This window comes from Macaca thibetana, chromosome 7, assembly GCF_024542745.1.
Source record: "Macaca thibetana thibetana isolate TM-01 chromosome 7, ASM2454274v1, whole genome shotgun sequence".
NCBI classification, from domain to species: domain Eukaryota; kingdom Metazoa; phylum Chordata; class Mammalia; order Primates; family Cercopithecidae; genus Macaca; species Macaca thibetana.
In genome coordinates, this window is record NC_065584.1 from 18,945,221 (window position 1) to 18,962,090 (window position 16,870).

At 39.0% G+C, this 16,870-nt stretch overlaps 1 protein-coding gene across 13 annotated transcripts in view; it reads left to right on the forward strand.

Annotated features, from left to right (window-relative positions):
• Positions 1-16,870, forward strand: part of EML5 (EMAP like 5) — a 189,301-nt gene that overhangs the window by 110,257 nt on the left and 62,174 nt on the right. For all 13 annotated transcript variants that reach the window (XR_007727537.1, XM_050798515.1, XM_050798514.1 and 10 more), the window contains one exon: positions 3,298-3,439. Coding sequence is in view for 12 of the 13 variants with exons in the window: in XM_050798515.1 (XP_050654472.1) it covers positions 3,298-3,439 (142 nt within the window). In the remaining variant the exon portion in view is untranslated. The remainder of the gene's footprint in view (positions 1-3,297; positions 3,440-16,870) is intronic.

Consider the following 16,870-nt stretch of genomic DNA (forward strand, 5'->3'; position numbering starts at 1 on the left):
CCGTCTCTACTAAAAATACAAAAATTAGCCAGGCATGGTGGCAGGCACCTGTAATCACAGCTACTCAGGAGGCTGAGGCAGGAGAATTGGTTGAACCTGGGAGGTGGAGGTTCCAGTGAGCCAAGATCATGCCACTGCACTCCAGCCTGGGCAACAGAGCAAGATTCCCTCTCAATAAATAAATAAATAAATAAATAAATAAATAAATAAATAAAATGTTACTTGCACCAGGTGCAGTTGCTCATGCCAATAATCCCAGCTACTCAGGAGGCTGAGGTGGGAGAATCACTTGAAGCCGAGTGTTCAAGATCAGCCTGGGCAACATAGTGAGACCCCCACACACACACACACCTCTAAATAAAATAAAATTAGCTGGGTTTTCTTGCACACATGTGTAGTCCCAGCTACTCAGGAGGCTAATGTAGGAGGATCACTTGAGCCCAGGAGTTCAAGGGTGCAGTGAGCTATGATTGCACCACTGCATGGCAGCCTGAGTGACAGAGGGAGACCTCATTTCTTTAAAAGAATGGTGCTCACACACACAAAAAATACAGTAACGGGGAATAAATATAGCTAAAAATATACTCGACCTGTGTTAACAAAACTGTAAGATTTTACTAAAGAATAAAAGAAATAAGTTATATAAATTTAATCACAATCAAAATATTAATTAGATTTTTTACAAATTCTGGAAAGACATTAAAAACCATATAGAAGAAAAAATATTCAAGAATAGTTAAGAAAACTTTGAGAAACTCTCCATGCTAGAAATAAAAATATTATAAAATGATAGTAATTACAAGTATAGGAATATATGTACCCTACAGAAGTGTTTACATATATTTAACAACAACAACAACAACAAACTGTACAGTGTTTGTAGCAGCATTATTCCATGGATCACTTTGGGGAGTAAGTGCCATCATAACATTAAGTCTTTCAGTCCATGAACATGGGATAAGCTCCCTATTTAATTAGATCTTCTTTTAACTTTTTCTGAGTGTATTGTAGTTTTCAGTGTATAGATCTTGCACTCATTTTGTTAAATTTATTTTTAACTTTCATTATTTTTAATGCTGTTATAAATACAATTGTTTTCTTAATTTTGATTGTATATTATTCATTTCTTGTATATCAAAATGCAGTAGATTTTCACATTAACCTTATAACCTGTAAACTTGCTGACCTCATTTATTAGTTCTGATAGTTTTATAGTGGATTATTTAGGATTTTCTGTATACAAGATTATGTCATCTGTAAATACACGTAGTTTTACTTCTTCTTGTCCAATCTGGATGCCTGCTATTTCTTTTTCTTGTCCCATTGTCCTGACTAGAACCTCCAGTACACTGTTAAATGTAAGTGGTGAGAACAGAACATCCTTGTCTTGTTCCTGGTCTTAGAGTGAAAGCATCTAGTCCTCCACCATTGAGTATAATGTTAACTTGGGTTTTTCATAGATGCTCCTTACTAATTTTAAGTTGAGGAGTTACTACCCTTTTATTCCAAGTTTGAGGAGCATTTTCATCATAGATGGGGAGGGATTTGTCAATTTTTCTGTGTCTATTAAGCTGATCATGTGGTTTTCATTTTTAATTCTGTTGATATAGTATATTACATTCATTGATTTTTTATGTAATGTCAATCTTGCATTCCTAGGATAAATCCTACTTGGTTGTGGTATCTAATTTTTTATATGTATTGGATTTGGTTTGCCACTATTTTGTTGAGGATTTTAGCATTAGTATTTATAAGGGATATTGGTCTTTAGTTTTCTTGTGATATCTTTGATATCACAAGAAATCAGGCTTTAATATCAGGGTAATAATGACTTTATAATATAATTCAGGAAGGGTTCCCTCATCTTTGTCTCTTTCCCAGACCACACCCAACTGTTAAACTCCTTTAATTGCTAGCTTATTGCTCTATTATTTTCAGTTTTCAACATTTTCCTCAGGTATAAATTGTGCCACAGGCTAAACCAATCAAATTCAGGTTCCTTTAAAGGGATACTTCCCAAGGTTAGTGTTTGAGGTTTGTTTCTGACTCCAAGCAGGCTCCTCCCAGCTAGTTCTCTTGGACAAACTAGCTGGCCTACAGTTTAGCCTATATTTCCAGTGAGCCTACCAGTCTCCTCCCAATTCCTTTTTATTAGATTTTTTTTTACAAATTCTGGAAACATATTAAAAACCATATAGAAGAAAAAATATTCAAGAATAGTTAAGAAATTTTCAAAACAATTTTCACCATTTTTGAGAGCATACTTACGCATGAGCTTTTTCACACTCCTCTGTAAGTGAAGTCAGTTCCTTTGAGAAGAGATTAGGAGCTATCTGGTTTTCTGGTTGTCTCTCCCTCCAGGCAAAATCTCTGAACTAGGGCTGTGGAGTTGAGAGTGAGGTCAATGGAATCCTTATCTTTGAGTATCTCAGGCTTTAGGCCCTGAGTACTTGGTAAGGGGAGAGGGGACGGTGGACAGTAGTCTCAGCTGTTCCTGAGTTACCACCAGGACCCCATTATTCTCAGAGGCACCGTATCCAAAGTAGAGCCTCCATCTGGAGGAGGGGCTGGGCAGAAGCTATCTCTCATCTGTCAGCTGAGCTCAGTAAGAATTTAGCCTCAGCAACAGGAGACTGAGGGCAGGATGAGAAATGCTGACATCCTGCCCTGCCTGGGAAGATAGCGCTCTGAGCGGGAGCTCTAGGAAGAGAGAGCCTAGTGTTCTTGGTTGCATCAGTCTCAGAGTTTCCATCTAGATAAGGAGAGAGGAAGGGAGTGGATCTCAGTTTAAATACCATAGACTCTTACTGTTCTTAACAAATTTTAGCAGATTTTCTTGAATAAATGTTCCTTCCTTTGTTGCATCTCCTTGGAACTATTTTCAGAGACTTTTAATGGTTGTGTTTTTTTTTAATTGATTTTTACTAGTTTCACTGGTGAGCAGGTCTGTGGAGCTCCTCATTCTCTGATGCAGGAAAGTGCCTCCTGTGTGGCAATTACTAACATTCCAGAGCAGCCGATTCCTATTCTCTCCACCCAGAGAATGTTTTAGGATTACAAGCTAACTTTAATTGTCACTTGATTATATTGTAATTGTGGAGCTAAAGTTGTTACAGAGATATTTTATTGTGTTTCCCAAAGATAAACAGAAAAGTTTTGTTAGACTTACTCACTATTCAGTATCCTATCTATTTTCACATATTATTGAATGTTATCTTTAGCTTTATTCTAAATAAAACTGTGTATAAATACACACACACACGCATACACTAAATTGATCCTATGTTTTCTTTATAGGGACACATGGAAGGAGAGGTGTGGGGTTTAGCTACACACCCTTATCTGCCCATCTGTGCTACTGTAAGTGATGATAAAACCTTAAGAATATGGGATCTCTCTCCTAGTCATTGTATGTTGGCTGTCCGGAAGCTGAAAAAGGGTAAGAGGCTCTTAGACTTGAACATAGGTTAAACTGTCACGTTTTCTAACCTTTACAAATATAAGAAAGCAAGACTAGGCACATTTTAAAAAGACTTTAAATATGTTGAAATATTTATTCAACATCTACTTGCTCATGGTGCCACATAGAGAAATGTAATTGTACTCAGTCTTTGCTTTATGGGACCTCCTATCATCATGCCTAAACTGAGCAAATTTCCAATAACTTGTTGAATAAAGAATATAGGAAGTAAACAGAAGCTAAGTTTTTCTCTCCTTTGTGACTATGGATTATACATAATTTAGAACTGGAAACTTTTCTAAGGCATAGTGGGGACTAAAAATAAAATCAAAAAAGAACTGGAAACTAAGAGGGTAGACAGTTGAGGGTAGACAGTTGAGGGAAGGATATTGTAAATAGAACTTAGTCCATTTGTAGGAGGCAGATGAAGCTGTCAGGTAGAGAGATGGGCAAGGCTCAATTATAGGAGCAAGGCCGTTACTATTAACCTAGGGTAGTTGAAGATATATGGGCAGCTTCGAGTTTCTAAGCAAAGTGGCAGGGAATATTATAGGATGAGGATACTATAGGAAGAGTGCTAGTTGCAAAAGTTAGGAATAGTTACTGTAAAAAATATGATAGCAAGGCTGGGCATGGTGGCTCACGTCTGTAATCCCAGCACACGTTGGGAGGCCGAGGCAGGAGGATCACTTGAGCTCAGGAGTTCAAGACCAGCCTGGGCAACATGGCGAAACTCTGTCTCTACACAAAGTACAAAAATTAGCCAGGCATGATGGCACATGACCATAGTCCCAGGTCCTTGGGAGGTGGAGGTGGGAGGGTCTCTTGAACTTGGGAGGCAGAGGTTGCAGTGAGCAGAGATCATGTTCCTGCACTCCAGCCTGGGGGACAGAATGAGACCCTGTCTCAAAGAAAAAACAAATATATATATATATATATAAAAATGGCATCAACAGATGAAGGCAAGGATTATCTAACCACAGTAAAGGCCAGTTTGAAGATAGGTAGCATGAATTGTAATTCTTCTATTGACTTAAAAGTCATGGTCTATTCTCTTTTAGAGTTACCGTTAAGTATTTAATATATAAACAACTAATAATCTAAAGTTTATCACAGTCTGTAGAACACTTGAACTCTGGTCACTGTCCTCCCCTTTTTTAGTTATTGATGTCCAGCTTTGAATTTTTTTTACCCTCAATAACCCCCTTCAATTGTCATTATTATTGTTTTATTCAGTCATTGTTTATTCAGGATTTTTTGTGCTTATACATTTCTTTGTTTACCTTTTCTTCTTGTATATCGTACTTTTTGCTTTTATCATTTTCTTTTTCCTACCTTAGAGTTTCTTTAATGAAAGATTTGTTAGAAATTTACTTAGCTCCTTTTGTCTGAATCAGTGGTTTATCAAGGGCAGAATGGTGGAAGTGGTCTATCCTGGCAGCAAAAGTATTTTGTCAATGACATCACTGTTCCTAAAAAGCAGATTAATTTTTATTCAGTTTTATTATTATTATTTAAAAGTTCTCTATAGGCAGCATATTGACACTTAGAATAAACTGTTACAACCACCCTGACCTTAGTATACCACTAGTCTGAACATATTTTGATTTTTTACTCTCATTCTTAAATGCTAATACAACTGCTTCTGGAGTTCTTGGTTGAAATATATGAGTCTTCTTGTTTCCACTTCTCTCTTTTACTTTTTTCTGCAGTTCTGTGGTTTAATAACATCATGCATGTCTCTGAATTCATGTATGCTGCTTAGGATTTGTTGTGCTTTCCGAATCTGTGGATGTATGTCTTACATTAGTACTGAAAAATTGTCTGCTAGTGTTAGTGGCTCCTTCTAGGACAAGATCTTTACGTTAGGTTGTATAGAAAATTCATGATTCTATATTTTTGTTTTTAAATATTCTTCGTTAAGGGCCAGACACGGTGGCTTATGCCTGTAATCTCAGCACTTTGAGAGGCCAAGGTGGGCAGATTGCTCGAGCTCAGGAGTGGAAAAATCCTGTCTCTACAAAAAAATACAAAAATTAGCTGGGCGTGGTGGCGTGCATCTGTAGTCCCAGCTACTTGGGGGGCTGAAGCAGGAGGACTGCTTGAGCCCAGCAAGCCAAGGCTGCAGTGAGCCATGAACACGCCACTGCACTCCAGCCTAGGTAACAAAGTGAGACCCTGTGTCAAAAACTTATATATATTCTTCTATATTCACCTTTATTTTAATTTCTATCATTGATTCAAGAGGAAAACAGGTGGATTTTAACTTAAAAGGGATATGTGTGGTTTTATACTGGTTAATTATAACAAGATCACTAAAGTCATGCTGGATTAAATATTATAAAACATAGTATCTCTTTGAATCATTCAATAAGCAAATACTGTTTTCCTCAACAAATGAATGTACATCTATTATGATCCTGAGACTTAACATTTTATAAAAAATAATTCACTATAGTTAAAGTAGCTTGTCATAGGAAAATTTCTAGCAAACAGCTCAATTTTATGGCAATCAGTTAAAGAAGTATAAAAATGCAACATGGCTTAGTGATTATGATTTTTTTTTTTTTTTGAGACAGTGTTTTACTCTGTCACCCAGGCTGGAGTACAGTGGCACAATCTCTGCAACTTCCACCTGCCAAGCTGAGTGATCCTCCCATCTCAGCCTCCTGAATAGCTGGAACTGCAGGCATGCACCACCACACCTAGCTAATTTTTGTATTTTGTGTAGACATGAGATTTTACCATGTTGCCCAGGCTGGTCTCTAACTCCTGGCTCAAGCCTGCCTTGGCCTCCCAAGGTGCTGGGATGACAGGTGTGAACCACTGTGCCCGACCTAATGTTTATACTCTTAATGTTCATGAAGTAAATGCTTTCTAAATTTTTGCCAGCCTTTTGCACTTTTCTATATAATGACATATTGGAAAGTTTCTTTTTTTTTGAGGTGGAGTTTCACTCTTGTTGCCCAGGCTGGAGTGCAATGGCGTAATCTTGGCTCACTGCCACCTCCACCTCCTAGGTTCAAGCTATTCTCCTGGCTCAGCCTCCCAAGTAGCTGGGATTACAGGCAGCTGCCACCATGCCCAGCTAAATTTTTGTATTTTTAGTAAAGGCACGATTTTGCCATGTTGGCCAGACTGGTCTTGAACTCCTGACTTCAGGTGATCCACCTGCCTCAGCCTTCCAAAGTGTTGGGATTACAGGTGTGAGCCACTGCTTCTGGCCATACATACTGGAAAGTTTCTGTTAAAAACTTATATCCTCCAGATTTAAGTTTTAATTATAATCAAATCTGAGTTTGTTTTTTTTTTTTTTCAAGACAGAGTCTTGCTCTGTCGCCCAGGCTGGAGTGCAGTGTTGCGATCTCAATTCACTGCAACCTCCACCTCCTGGGTTCAAGTGGTTCTGCCTCAGCCTCCCGAGTAGCTGGGATTATAGGTACCCACCACCATGCCTGGCTAATTTTTGTATCTTTAGTAGAGAAGGGGTTTCACCGTCTTGGCCAGGCTGGTCTTGATCTCCTGACCTCATGATCTGCCCACCGTGGCATCCCAAAGTGCTGGGATTACAGGCGTGAGCCACGGCACCTGGCCAATTCCGAGTTTATAATGGACTTTCTGTTTTTTAATTCTACACTGTTAGTCCTCGTCTTGCTCATCTCATGTTTTCCGTCTGTCTCTGTGTAGCATCTGTGTAATTTTTTAGATCTTTATTCTAGTTTTTAATTCTTTTTATAGCAGTTCATTCCCATCTGTTTTTAACCTACCCATTAGTTAATTTTGATAATTGTCACTTTTATAACTTCTATTTGTTTTCAAGTTTGCCTGAGATATTTTAATGTCATACTTCTTGTTCATATTTTAGATCTACTCTTCTTTTCTATCTTTAATCTTAACTACCCATTTCAGATAAAGAATATAAAATCTAATTATCTCCAAGGATCTCATTATGCCGTGTTTTTCTTCCCATTCTTTGGATGTTTTCTTGTTTGTTTGTTTGTTTGTTTTCTGCTGACTCCCTCCTAGTGGTCCACCTTCTTGTGCATTTTATATTTGTATTGTAAGTTCATGTTTGATTGGGCTTTACCTGTGGGAATCCCATGATGTCTGCATCGAGGGTGTGTGCTTCTGTAGAGATTATGTGTTTCTTTCTTCAGGTGTCTTGTGTGCTACCATCAAGAACCACTGAAAATTTATTTAACTGGGATTACATAAATCATGTAATTAGTATAATTTTGAATCTAAGGTTTGCGAAAGCCACCCTGTGTTTGTGAATTCTCAAGTATGATTTTTCCTCCTGTATGGAGAACCCAGGCCAGGTTAGATAAACTTCTTTCATAAAGTCTTTATTGCCAGACACATTTTTAAAAAAAGGTTTCTCTGTTTTTCTCCTGAGATATGGTTGTAATACTAGAAGAAAATGACAATATGCTGTTTGGAGAATTTTTGCCAAAAAAAAATTGCATGTAATTAAATATCTGTATTTTATTTCTTACGATATTCATGAGTCAAAAAAATTTAAAGTAAAATTAGTGAAACTAAATATATAATTTAATGTTTAGTATATTGAAATATAAAAAGACAAAATCATAACAATGTAAGTATAGCTGTGCAGTATTTTAATTATCGATAAATTATTACCAATAATTTTTTACTAGCTAATTTTTGTATTTTGTGTAGACATGAGATTTTACCCTGTTGCCCAGGCTGGTCTCTAACTCCTGGCTCGAGGTGAAAAATGAAGAAAGTTTCAGCATAAAACACTGAAATAAAATAATTGATGTTTCTTTTAAAGCAACCTTGAAGAGCAAAGTTTATTAATGATATTATTGAGTTGAAAAGTAATTAATTTTGAGCAAATTTTTCCAATGACCTAAAAGGCCCTTACTATATGCTACACTATACTATACACTACTCTATACACTAGTCAGAGTAATGGTGAAAAAATAAGTATAATCCAGTTCTAAATTTCCTGTGACTCTTTTATCATCAGATAATACTATCTCTTGTTTGATGGCTTTGAGGACTTTTTTTTGAAAAAGGTTTTTTTGTAGGGACTATAGCACCTTTATTTTTTTATTTTTTATTTTTATTCTTTGAGATGGAGTCTTGCTCTATCACCCAGGCTGGAGTGCAGTGGCGTGATTTTGGTTCAATGCATCCTCCACCTCCCGAGTTCAAGCGATTCTCTTGCCTCAGCCTCCTGAGTAACAGGGACTACAGGTGTGCACCACCATGGCTGGCTTATTTTTGTATGTTTAGTAGAGACGGGGTTTCACCATGTTGGCCAGGCTGGTCTTGAACTCCTGACCTCAAGTGATTCACCCACCTCAGCCTCCCAAAGTGCTGAGATTACAAGCATGAGCCACCATGCCTGGCTATAGCCCCTTTTTTGATAGCAAGCTATAATATTTATTTTAAAGAAAACATTTCCAGGTTATATTGTCTTTAGATTTATGATTTGTAGAAGGAAATTATAATTCATTACTATTGTATTTGTTGTGAGTTGAGTTGTGTCCCCCTGAAAAAATATGTTGAAGTTCTAACCCCCCAGTACTTGTGAATGTGTCCTCATTTAGAAATAGAGTCTTAGCAGATATAATCAGCTTAAGGCAAAGGCGTACCAGATTTGGTTGGGCTCTAAATCCAATGACTGATGTCCTTATAAGAAGGCCAGGTGAAGATATAGGGACACAGACACACTGGGAGAATGCAGCATGATGATGGAAGCAGAGGATTGGAGTAATGTACCTATAAACCAAGGAGCACCAAGGATTGCTACAACCACCAGAAGCTAGAGAGAACAAGGAAGGATTATTCCCAAGAACTTTCACAATAGAGCATAGCTCTGCCAACATCTTGATTTCAGATTTCTAGTCTCCAGAACTGTGAGAGAATGAATTTTTGTTGTTTTAGGACACACAGTTTATGGTAATTTGTTACAGCCTCTAGGAAACCAATACTGTGTTCATATTCCAGTGTTCAAAAAGTCTTCAAATTAGAGTAAGAATTTTTCCCACAGTATCCATTTTGCTTAGTTGACCATTATCTCTGTGAAACTTGAGGGAAGAAAATTTTTCAAAAAACTATATAACCCATGTTTACTCTGGATGCTAATGATTCAGAGATAACATTTTTTTTTTAAATTTGGAAATAATGGTATTAGATTATCACTATGAGTATTTTGGAACCTAAAATTAACATAATAATTTGAAAGCTAGTACTGTAATGAGTACAATTAATGTACGTCCCTTCATGAATTCCAGTTTTGTCTAGGAGGTTCAGGTGCAAGACTAGTCTCCTATACTGTTAGGGCAGATGTGGCTTTAAAAATTTTTTTTTATTTTACGTTATTTTAAGTTCTGGGATACATGTGCAGGATGTGCAGGTTTGTCACATAGGAAAACATGTGCCATGATGGCTTGTTGCACCTGTCAACCCATCACCTAGATACTAAGCTCCATGTGCATTAGCTGTTTATCCCAATGCTCTCCCGCCCCCCTGCCCCCCAACAGGCCCCAGTGTGTGTTCCTCTCCCTGTATCCTTATGTTCTTATTGTTCAGCTCCCACTTATAAAGGAGAACATGCAGTATTTTGTTTTCTGTTCCTGTGTTAGTTTGCTGAGGATAATAGCTTCCAGCTCCATCCATGTCCCCACAAAGGACATGATCTTGTTACTTTTTATGGCTGCATAGTATTCCATGGTGTATATGTGCCACATTTTCTTTTTCAAGTCTATCATTGGGGGGAATTTGAGTTGATTCCATGTCTTTGTTATTGTGAATAGTGCTGCAGTGAACATATGTGTGCAAGTATCTTTGTAATAGAATGATTTCTATTCCTTTGTGTATACTCAGTGATGACATTGCTGGGTCAGATGGTGTTTCTGGTTCTAGGTCTTTGAGGAATCACCACACTGTCTTCCACAATGTTTGAGCTAGTTTACATTCCCACCAACAGAGTAAAAGTGTTCCTATTTCTCCACAGCCTTAGCAGCATCTGTTGTTTCTTGACTATTTAATCATCGCCATTCTGACTGGTGTGAGATGGTATCTCAATGTGGTTTTGATTTGCATTTTTCTAATGATCAGTGATGTTGAGCTTTTTTAAATATGTTTCTCGGCTGCATAAATGTCTTCTTTTGAGAACTGTCTGCTCATGTCCTTTGCCCACCTTTTAATGGGGTTATTTCTTGTGAATTTTTTTTAAGTTCCTTGTAGATTCTAGATACTAGACCTTTGTCAGATGGACAGATTGCAAAAAATTTTCTCCCATTCTGTAGGTTGCCTTATCATTCTGATGATAGTTTCTTTTGCTGTGATGAAGCTCTTTATTTTAATTAGATCCCATTTGTCAAATTTTGCTTTTGTTGCAATTGCTTTTGACATTTTCATCATTAAATCTTTGCCTGTACCTGTGTCCTGAATGGTATTGCCTAGATTTTCTTCGAGGGTTTTTATAGTTTTGGGTTTTACATTTAAGTCTTTAATCCATCTTGAGTTAATTTTTGTATAAGGTGTAAGGAAGGGGTCCAGTTTCAATTTTATGCATGTGGCTAGCCAGTTTTCCTAGCACCATTTATTAAATAGGAAATCTGGCCGGTGTGGTGACTCATGCCTGTAATCCTAGCACTTTGGGAGGCCAAGGTGGGCAGATCGCGTGAGCTCAGGAGTCTGAGACCAGTCTGACCAACATGGTGAGACCCTGTATCTACTAAAAATACAAAAATTAGCCAGTTGTGGTGGTGTGTGCCTGTAGTCCTAGCTACTTGGGAGGCTTAGGCAAGAGAATTGCTTGAACCCAGGAGGTGAAGGTTGCAGTGAGCCGAGATCATGCCACTGCACTCCATCTTGAGAGACAGAGCAAGACTCTGTCTCAGAAAAAATACAAACAAACAAATAAATAAATAGAAAATCCTTTCCCCATTACTTGTTTTTTTCAGGTTTGTCAAAGATCAAACGGTCATAGATATGTGGTCTTATTTCTGACCATTGAATCTATAAATTACCTTGAGCAGTGATACAGTTTGGCTGTGTCCCCACCCAAATCTCATCTTGAATTCCCACATGTTGTGGGAGGGACCTGGTGGGAGGTAATTGAATCATGGGGGCAGGTCTTCCCGTGCTGTTCTCATGAGAGTGAGTCCAATGACATCTGATGGTTTCATGTGTCTGGCATTTCACTTGCTTGCACTCACTCTAGCCTGCCACCTTGTGAAGAAGATGCCTGCTTTCCTTTGCCTTCTGCCATGATTGTAAGCTTCCTGGAACTCAGGAAGTGTGGAACTGTGAGTCAATTAAATCTCTTTCCTTTACAAATTTCCCCATCTCAGGTGTTTCTTCATAGCAGTGTGAGAACGGACTAATACAGTAAATTGGTACCAGTAGAGTGGGATGCTGCTGAAAAGATACCTGAAAATGTGGAAGCAACTTTGGAACTGGGTAACAAGCAGAGGTTGGAACAGTTTGGAGGGCTCAGAAGCAGACAGGAAAATGTGAGAAAGTTTGGAACTTCCTAGAGACTTGCAGAATGGCTTTGACCAAAATGCGGATAATGATACAGGCAATGAAATCCAGGCTAAGGTGGTCTCAGATGGAGATGAGGAACTTGTTGGGAACTGGAGCAAAGGTGACTCTTGTTATGTTTTAGCAAAGAGACTGGTGGCATTTTCCCTCTCCCCTAGAGATTTGTGGAACTTTGAACTTGAGGGAGATGATTTAGGGTATCTGGAGGAAGAAATTTCTAAGCAACAAAGTATTCAAGAGGTGACTTTGGTGATGTTTAAAGTATTCAGTTTTCAAAGGGAACCAGAGCATAAAAGTTCAGGAAATTTGCAGCCTGACTGTGATAGAAAAGAATATCTCATTTTCTGAGGAGAAATTCAAGCCAGCTGCAGAAGTTTGCATAAATAATGAGGAGCTGAATGTTAATTCCCAAAACAATGGGGAGAGTGTTTTCAGAGCATGTCAGAAGTCTTCACGGCAGCCCTTCCCATCAGATGCCTGGAAGCCTAGGAGGAAAAGATGGTTTCACGGGCCAGGCCCAGGTCCCGCCTACTCTGTGCAGCCTAGGGACTTGGTACCCTGCATTCCAGCTGCTCCATCTATGGCTGAAAGGGGCCAAAGTACAGCTTGGACTGTTGCTTCAGATCAGAAGCCCCAAGCCTTGGCAGCTTCCATGTGGTGTTGAGCCTGCAGGTGCACAGAAGTAAAGAATTGAGGTTTGGGAACCTCCACCTAAATTTCAGAGGATGTATGGAAGTGCCTGGATGCCCAGGCAGAAGTTTGCTGCAGGGGTGGGGACCTCATGGAGAACCTCTGCTAGGGCAGTGCAAAAGGGAAATGTGGGGTCAGAGCCCCCATACAGAGTCCCTACTGGGGCACTGCCTAGTGGAGGTGTGAGAAGAGGGCAGCCATCCTTCAGACCCCAGAATGGTAGAACACCAGACAGCTTGCACCATGTGCCTGGAAAAACCTCAGGCACTCAATGCCAGCCCGTGAAAGCAGTCAGGAAGGGGGCTATACTCTGCAAAGCCATGGGGGCGGAGCTGCCCAAGACCATGGAAACCCACCTCTTGCATCAGCATGACCTGGATGTGAGACATGGAGTCAAAGGAGATCACTGGAGCTTTAAGATCTGACTGCCCTGCTGGATTTTGGACTTCAATGGGGCCTGTAACCCCTTGGTTTTGACCAGTCTCCCCGATTTGGAACAGCTGTATTACCCAAAGCCTGTATTCCCATTGTATCTAGGAAGTAACTAACTGCTTTTGATTTTACAAGCTCATAGGTGGAAGGGACTTGCCTTGTCCCAGATGAGATGTTAGACTGTGGACTTTTGAGTTAATGGTGAAATGAGTTAAGACTTTGGTGGACTGTTGGGAAGGCATGATTGGGTTTGAAATGTGAGGACATGAGATTTGGGAGGTGCCAGGGTCAGAATGATATGGTTTGGCTGTATTCCCACCCAAATCTCATCTTGAATTCACACGTGTTGTGGGAGGGACTTGGTGGAAGGTAATTGAATCATGGGGGCAGGTCTTTCCTGTGCTGTTCTTGTGATAGTGAGTCTCACAACATCTAATGGTTTTATCTGTCTGGGATTTCACCTGCTTGTACTCACTCCATTCTGCTGCCCTGTGAAGAAAGTGCCTGCTCCTCCTTTGCCTTCTGCTATGATTGTAAGTTTCGTGGGGCCTCCTCAGTAATGCAGAACTGTGAGTCAATTAAATCTCTTTCCTTTATAAATTACCACGTCTCTGGGGTTTTTGTTGTTGTTGTTGTTGTTTTTGAGATGAAGTCTCACCTTTTTAGCCCAGGCTGGAGTGCAGTGGCACAATCTGAGCTCACTGCAACCTCTGCCTCCCGGGTTCAAGTGATTCTCCTGCCTCAGCCTACTGAGTAGCTGAGATTACAGACATGCACTACCATGCCCAGCTAATTTTTGTACTTTTAGTAGAGACAGGGTTTCACTATGTTGGCCAGGCTGGTCTTCAACTCCTGACCTCAAGTGATCTGCTTGCCTCAGCCTTGCAAAGTGCTGGGATTATAGGTGTCCGCCACCACACCCAGCCAGGTATTTCTTCATAGCGGTGTGAGAACAGACTAATACAGGCAGTATGGCCATTTCACAATATGGATTCTTCCTATGTATGAGCATGAAATTATTTCATTTGTTTCTGTCCTCTTTTATTTCCTTGAGCAGTGGTTTGTAGTTTTTGAAGAGGTCCTTCACTTCCCTTGTTAGCTATATTCCTAGGTATTTTATTCTCTTCATAGCAATTGTGAATGTGAATTTATTCATGATTTGGCTCTCTGTTTGTCTATTGTTGGTATATAGGAATGCTGGTAGTTTTTGCACATTGATTTTGTATCCTTTGACTTTGTTGAAGTTGCCTATCAGCTTAAGATACTTTTGGGCCGAGATAATGGGGTTTTCTAGATATATGATCATGTCATCTGCAAACAGAGACAGTTTTACTTCCTCTCTTCCTATTGGAATACACTTTATTTCTTTCTTTTGTCTGATGGCCCTGGCCAGAAATTCCAATATTGAATAGGAGTCGTGAGAGAGAGCATCCTTGTCTTGTGCTAGTTTTCAAGGGGAATGCTCCCAGCTTTTGCCCATTCAGTATGATACTCATTGTGGGGTTTATCATTATTATTTTGAGGTATGTTCCATCAATACCTAGTTTATTGAGAGTTTTTAACATGATGGGATGTTGAATTTTATCAAAGGTATTTTCTGCATCTACTAAGATAATCATATGGTCTTTGTCTTTAGATCTGTTTATCTGATGAATTATGTTTATTGATTTGTGTATGTTGAACAAGCCTAGCATCCTGGGGATGAAGACAGCTTGATCGTGGTGAATAATCTTTTTGATGTGTGCTGGATTCAATTTGCCAGTATTTGATTGAGGACTTTTGCATCAATGTTCTTCAGGCATATTGGCCTGGAGTTTTCTTTTTTTGTTGCATCTCTGCCAGGTTTTGGTATCAAGATGATGCTGGCCTCAAAAAAATGAGTTAGGGAGGAGTCCCTTTTTTTCAGTTGTTTGGAATAGTTTCAGAAGAAATGGTACCAGCTCCTCTTTGTACCTCTGGTAGAATTCAGCTGTAAATCTGTCTGGTCCTGGGCTGTCTTTGGTTGGTAGACTATTTATTACTGCCTCAATTTCAGAACTTGTTATTGGTCTATTCAGGGATTCAGCTTCTTCCTGGTTCAGTCTTTGGAGGGTGTATGTGTCCAGGAATTTATCCATTTCTTCTAGATTTTCTAGTTTATTTGCATAGAGATGTTTATAGTATTCTCTGATAGTTGTTTGTATTTCTGTGGGATCAATGGTGATGTCCCCTTTATCATTTTTTATTGTGTCTATTTGATTCTTCTTTATTAGTCTAGCTAATGGTCTATTTTATTTATTTTTTCAAAAACTGGCCCCTGGATTCATTAATATTTTTTGAAGGGCTTTTCGTGTCTCTATTTCCTTCAGTTCTGCTCTGATCTTGGTTATTTCTTGTTTTCTGCTAGCTTTGGGGTTAGTTTGCTCTTGGTTCTCTAGTTCTTATAGTTGTGATATTAGGGTGTCAATTTGAGATCTTTCTAGCTTTTTGATGTGGGCATTTATGGCTATAAATTTCCCTCTTAACACTGCTTTAGCTGTGTCCCAGAGATTCTGGTATCTTGCCTCCATGTTCTTATTGGTTTCAAAGAACTTCTTGATTTCTGCCTTAATTTCATTATTTACCCAGGAGTCATTTAGGAGCAGATTGTTCAACTTCCGTGTAGTTGTGTGGTTTTAAGTGATTTTCTTAATCTTGAGTTCTGATTTGATAGTGCTGTGGTCTGAGAGACTGTTAAGATTTCAGTTCTTTTGTCCTTGCTGAGGAGTGTTTTACTTTCAATTATGTGATTGATTTTAGGGTACGTGCTATGTGGTGCCAAGAAGAAAGTATATATATTCTATTGTTTTTGGTTGGAGAGTTCTGTAGATATCTATCAGGTCCACTTGATCCAGTGCTGAGTTCAAGTCCTGAATATCTTTGTTAATTTTCTGTCTTGATGATCTAATGTTGACAGTGGGATGTTAAAGTCTCACACTGTTATGTGGGAGTCTAAGTTGTCTCTTCATAGATCTCTAAGAACTTGTATTATAAATCTGGGTGCTCCCGTACTGGGTGCATGTATATTTAGGATAGTTAGCTTTACTTGTTGAATTGATCTCATTTCCATTATATAATGCCCATCTTTGTCTTTTTTGATCTTTGTTGGTTTAAAATCTGTTTTGTTAGAAACTAGGATTGCACTCCCTGCTTTTTCCTGCTTTCTATTTGCTTGGTAAATTTTCCTCCATCCCTTTATTTTGAGCCTGTATGTGTCTTTATGCATGAGATAAGTCTCTTGAATATAGCACACCAATGGGTTGTGACTCTTTATCCAGCATGCCATTCCCTGTCTTTTAATTGGGGGCATTTAGCTAATTTACATTTAAGGTTAATATTGTTATGTGTGAATTTGATCCTGTCATCGCGATGCTAGCTGGTTATTTTGCACACTTAGTGTAGTTGCTTCATAGTGTCATTGATTTTTGTACTTCAGTGTGTTTTTGCAGTGGCTGGTAACACTTTTTCCTTTCCATATTTAGTGCTTCCTTCAGGAGTTCTTGCAAGGCACGCCTGGTGGTGACCAATTCCCTCAACATTTGCTTGTCTGAAAAGGATTTTATTTCTCCTTTACTTATGAGGCTTGGTTTGGCTGCATATGAAATTCCGAGTTGGAAATTCTTTAAGAATGTTGAATATTGGCCCCCAGTCTCTCCTGGCTTGTAGGGCTTCTGCTGAGAGGTCCTCTGTTAGTCTGATGGGCTCCCCTTTCTAGGGGACCTGACTTTTATCTCTGGCTGCCCT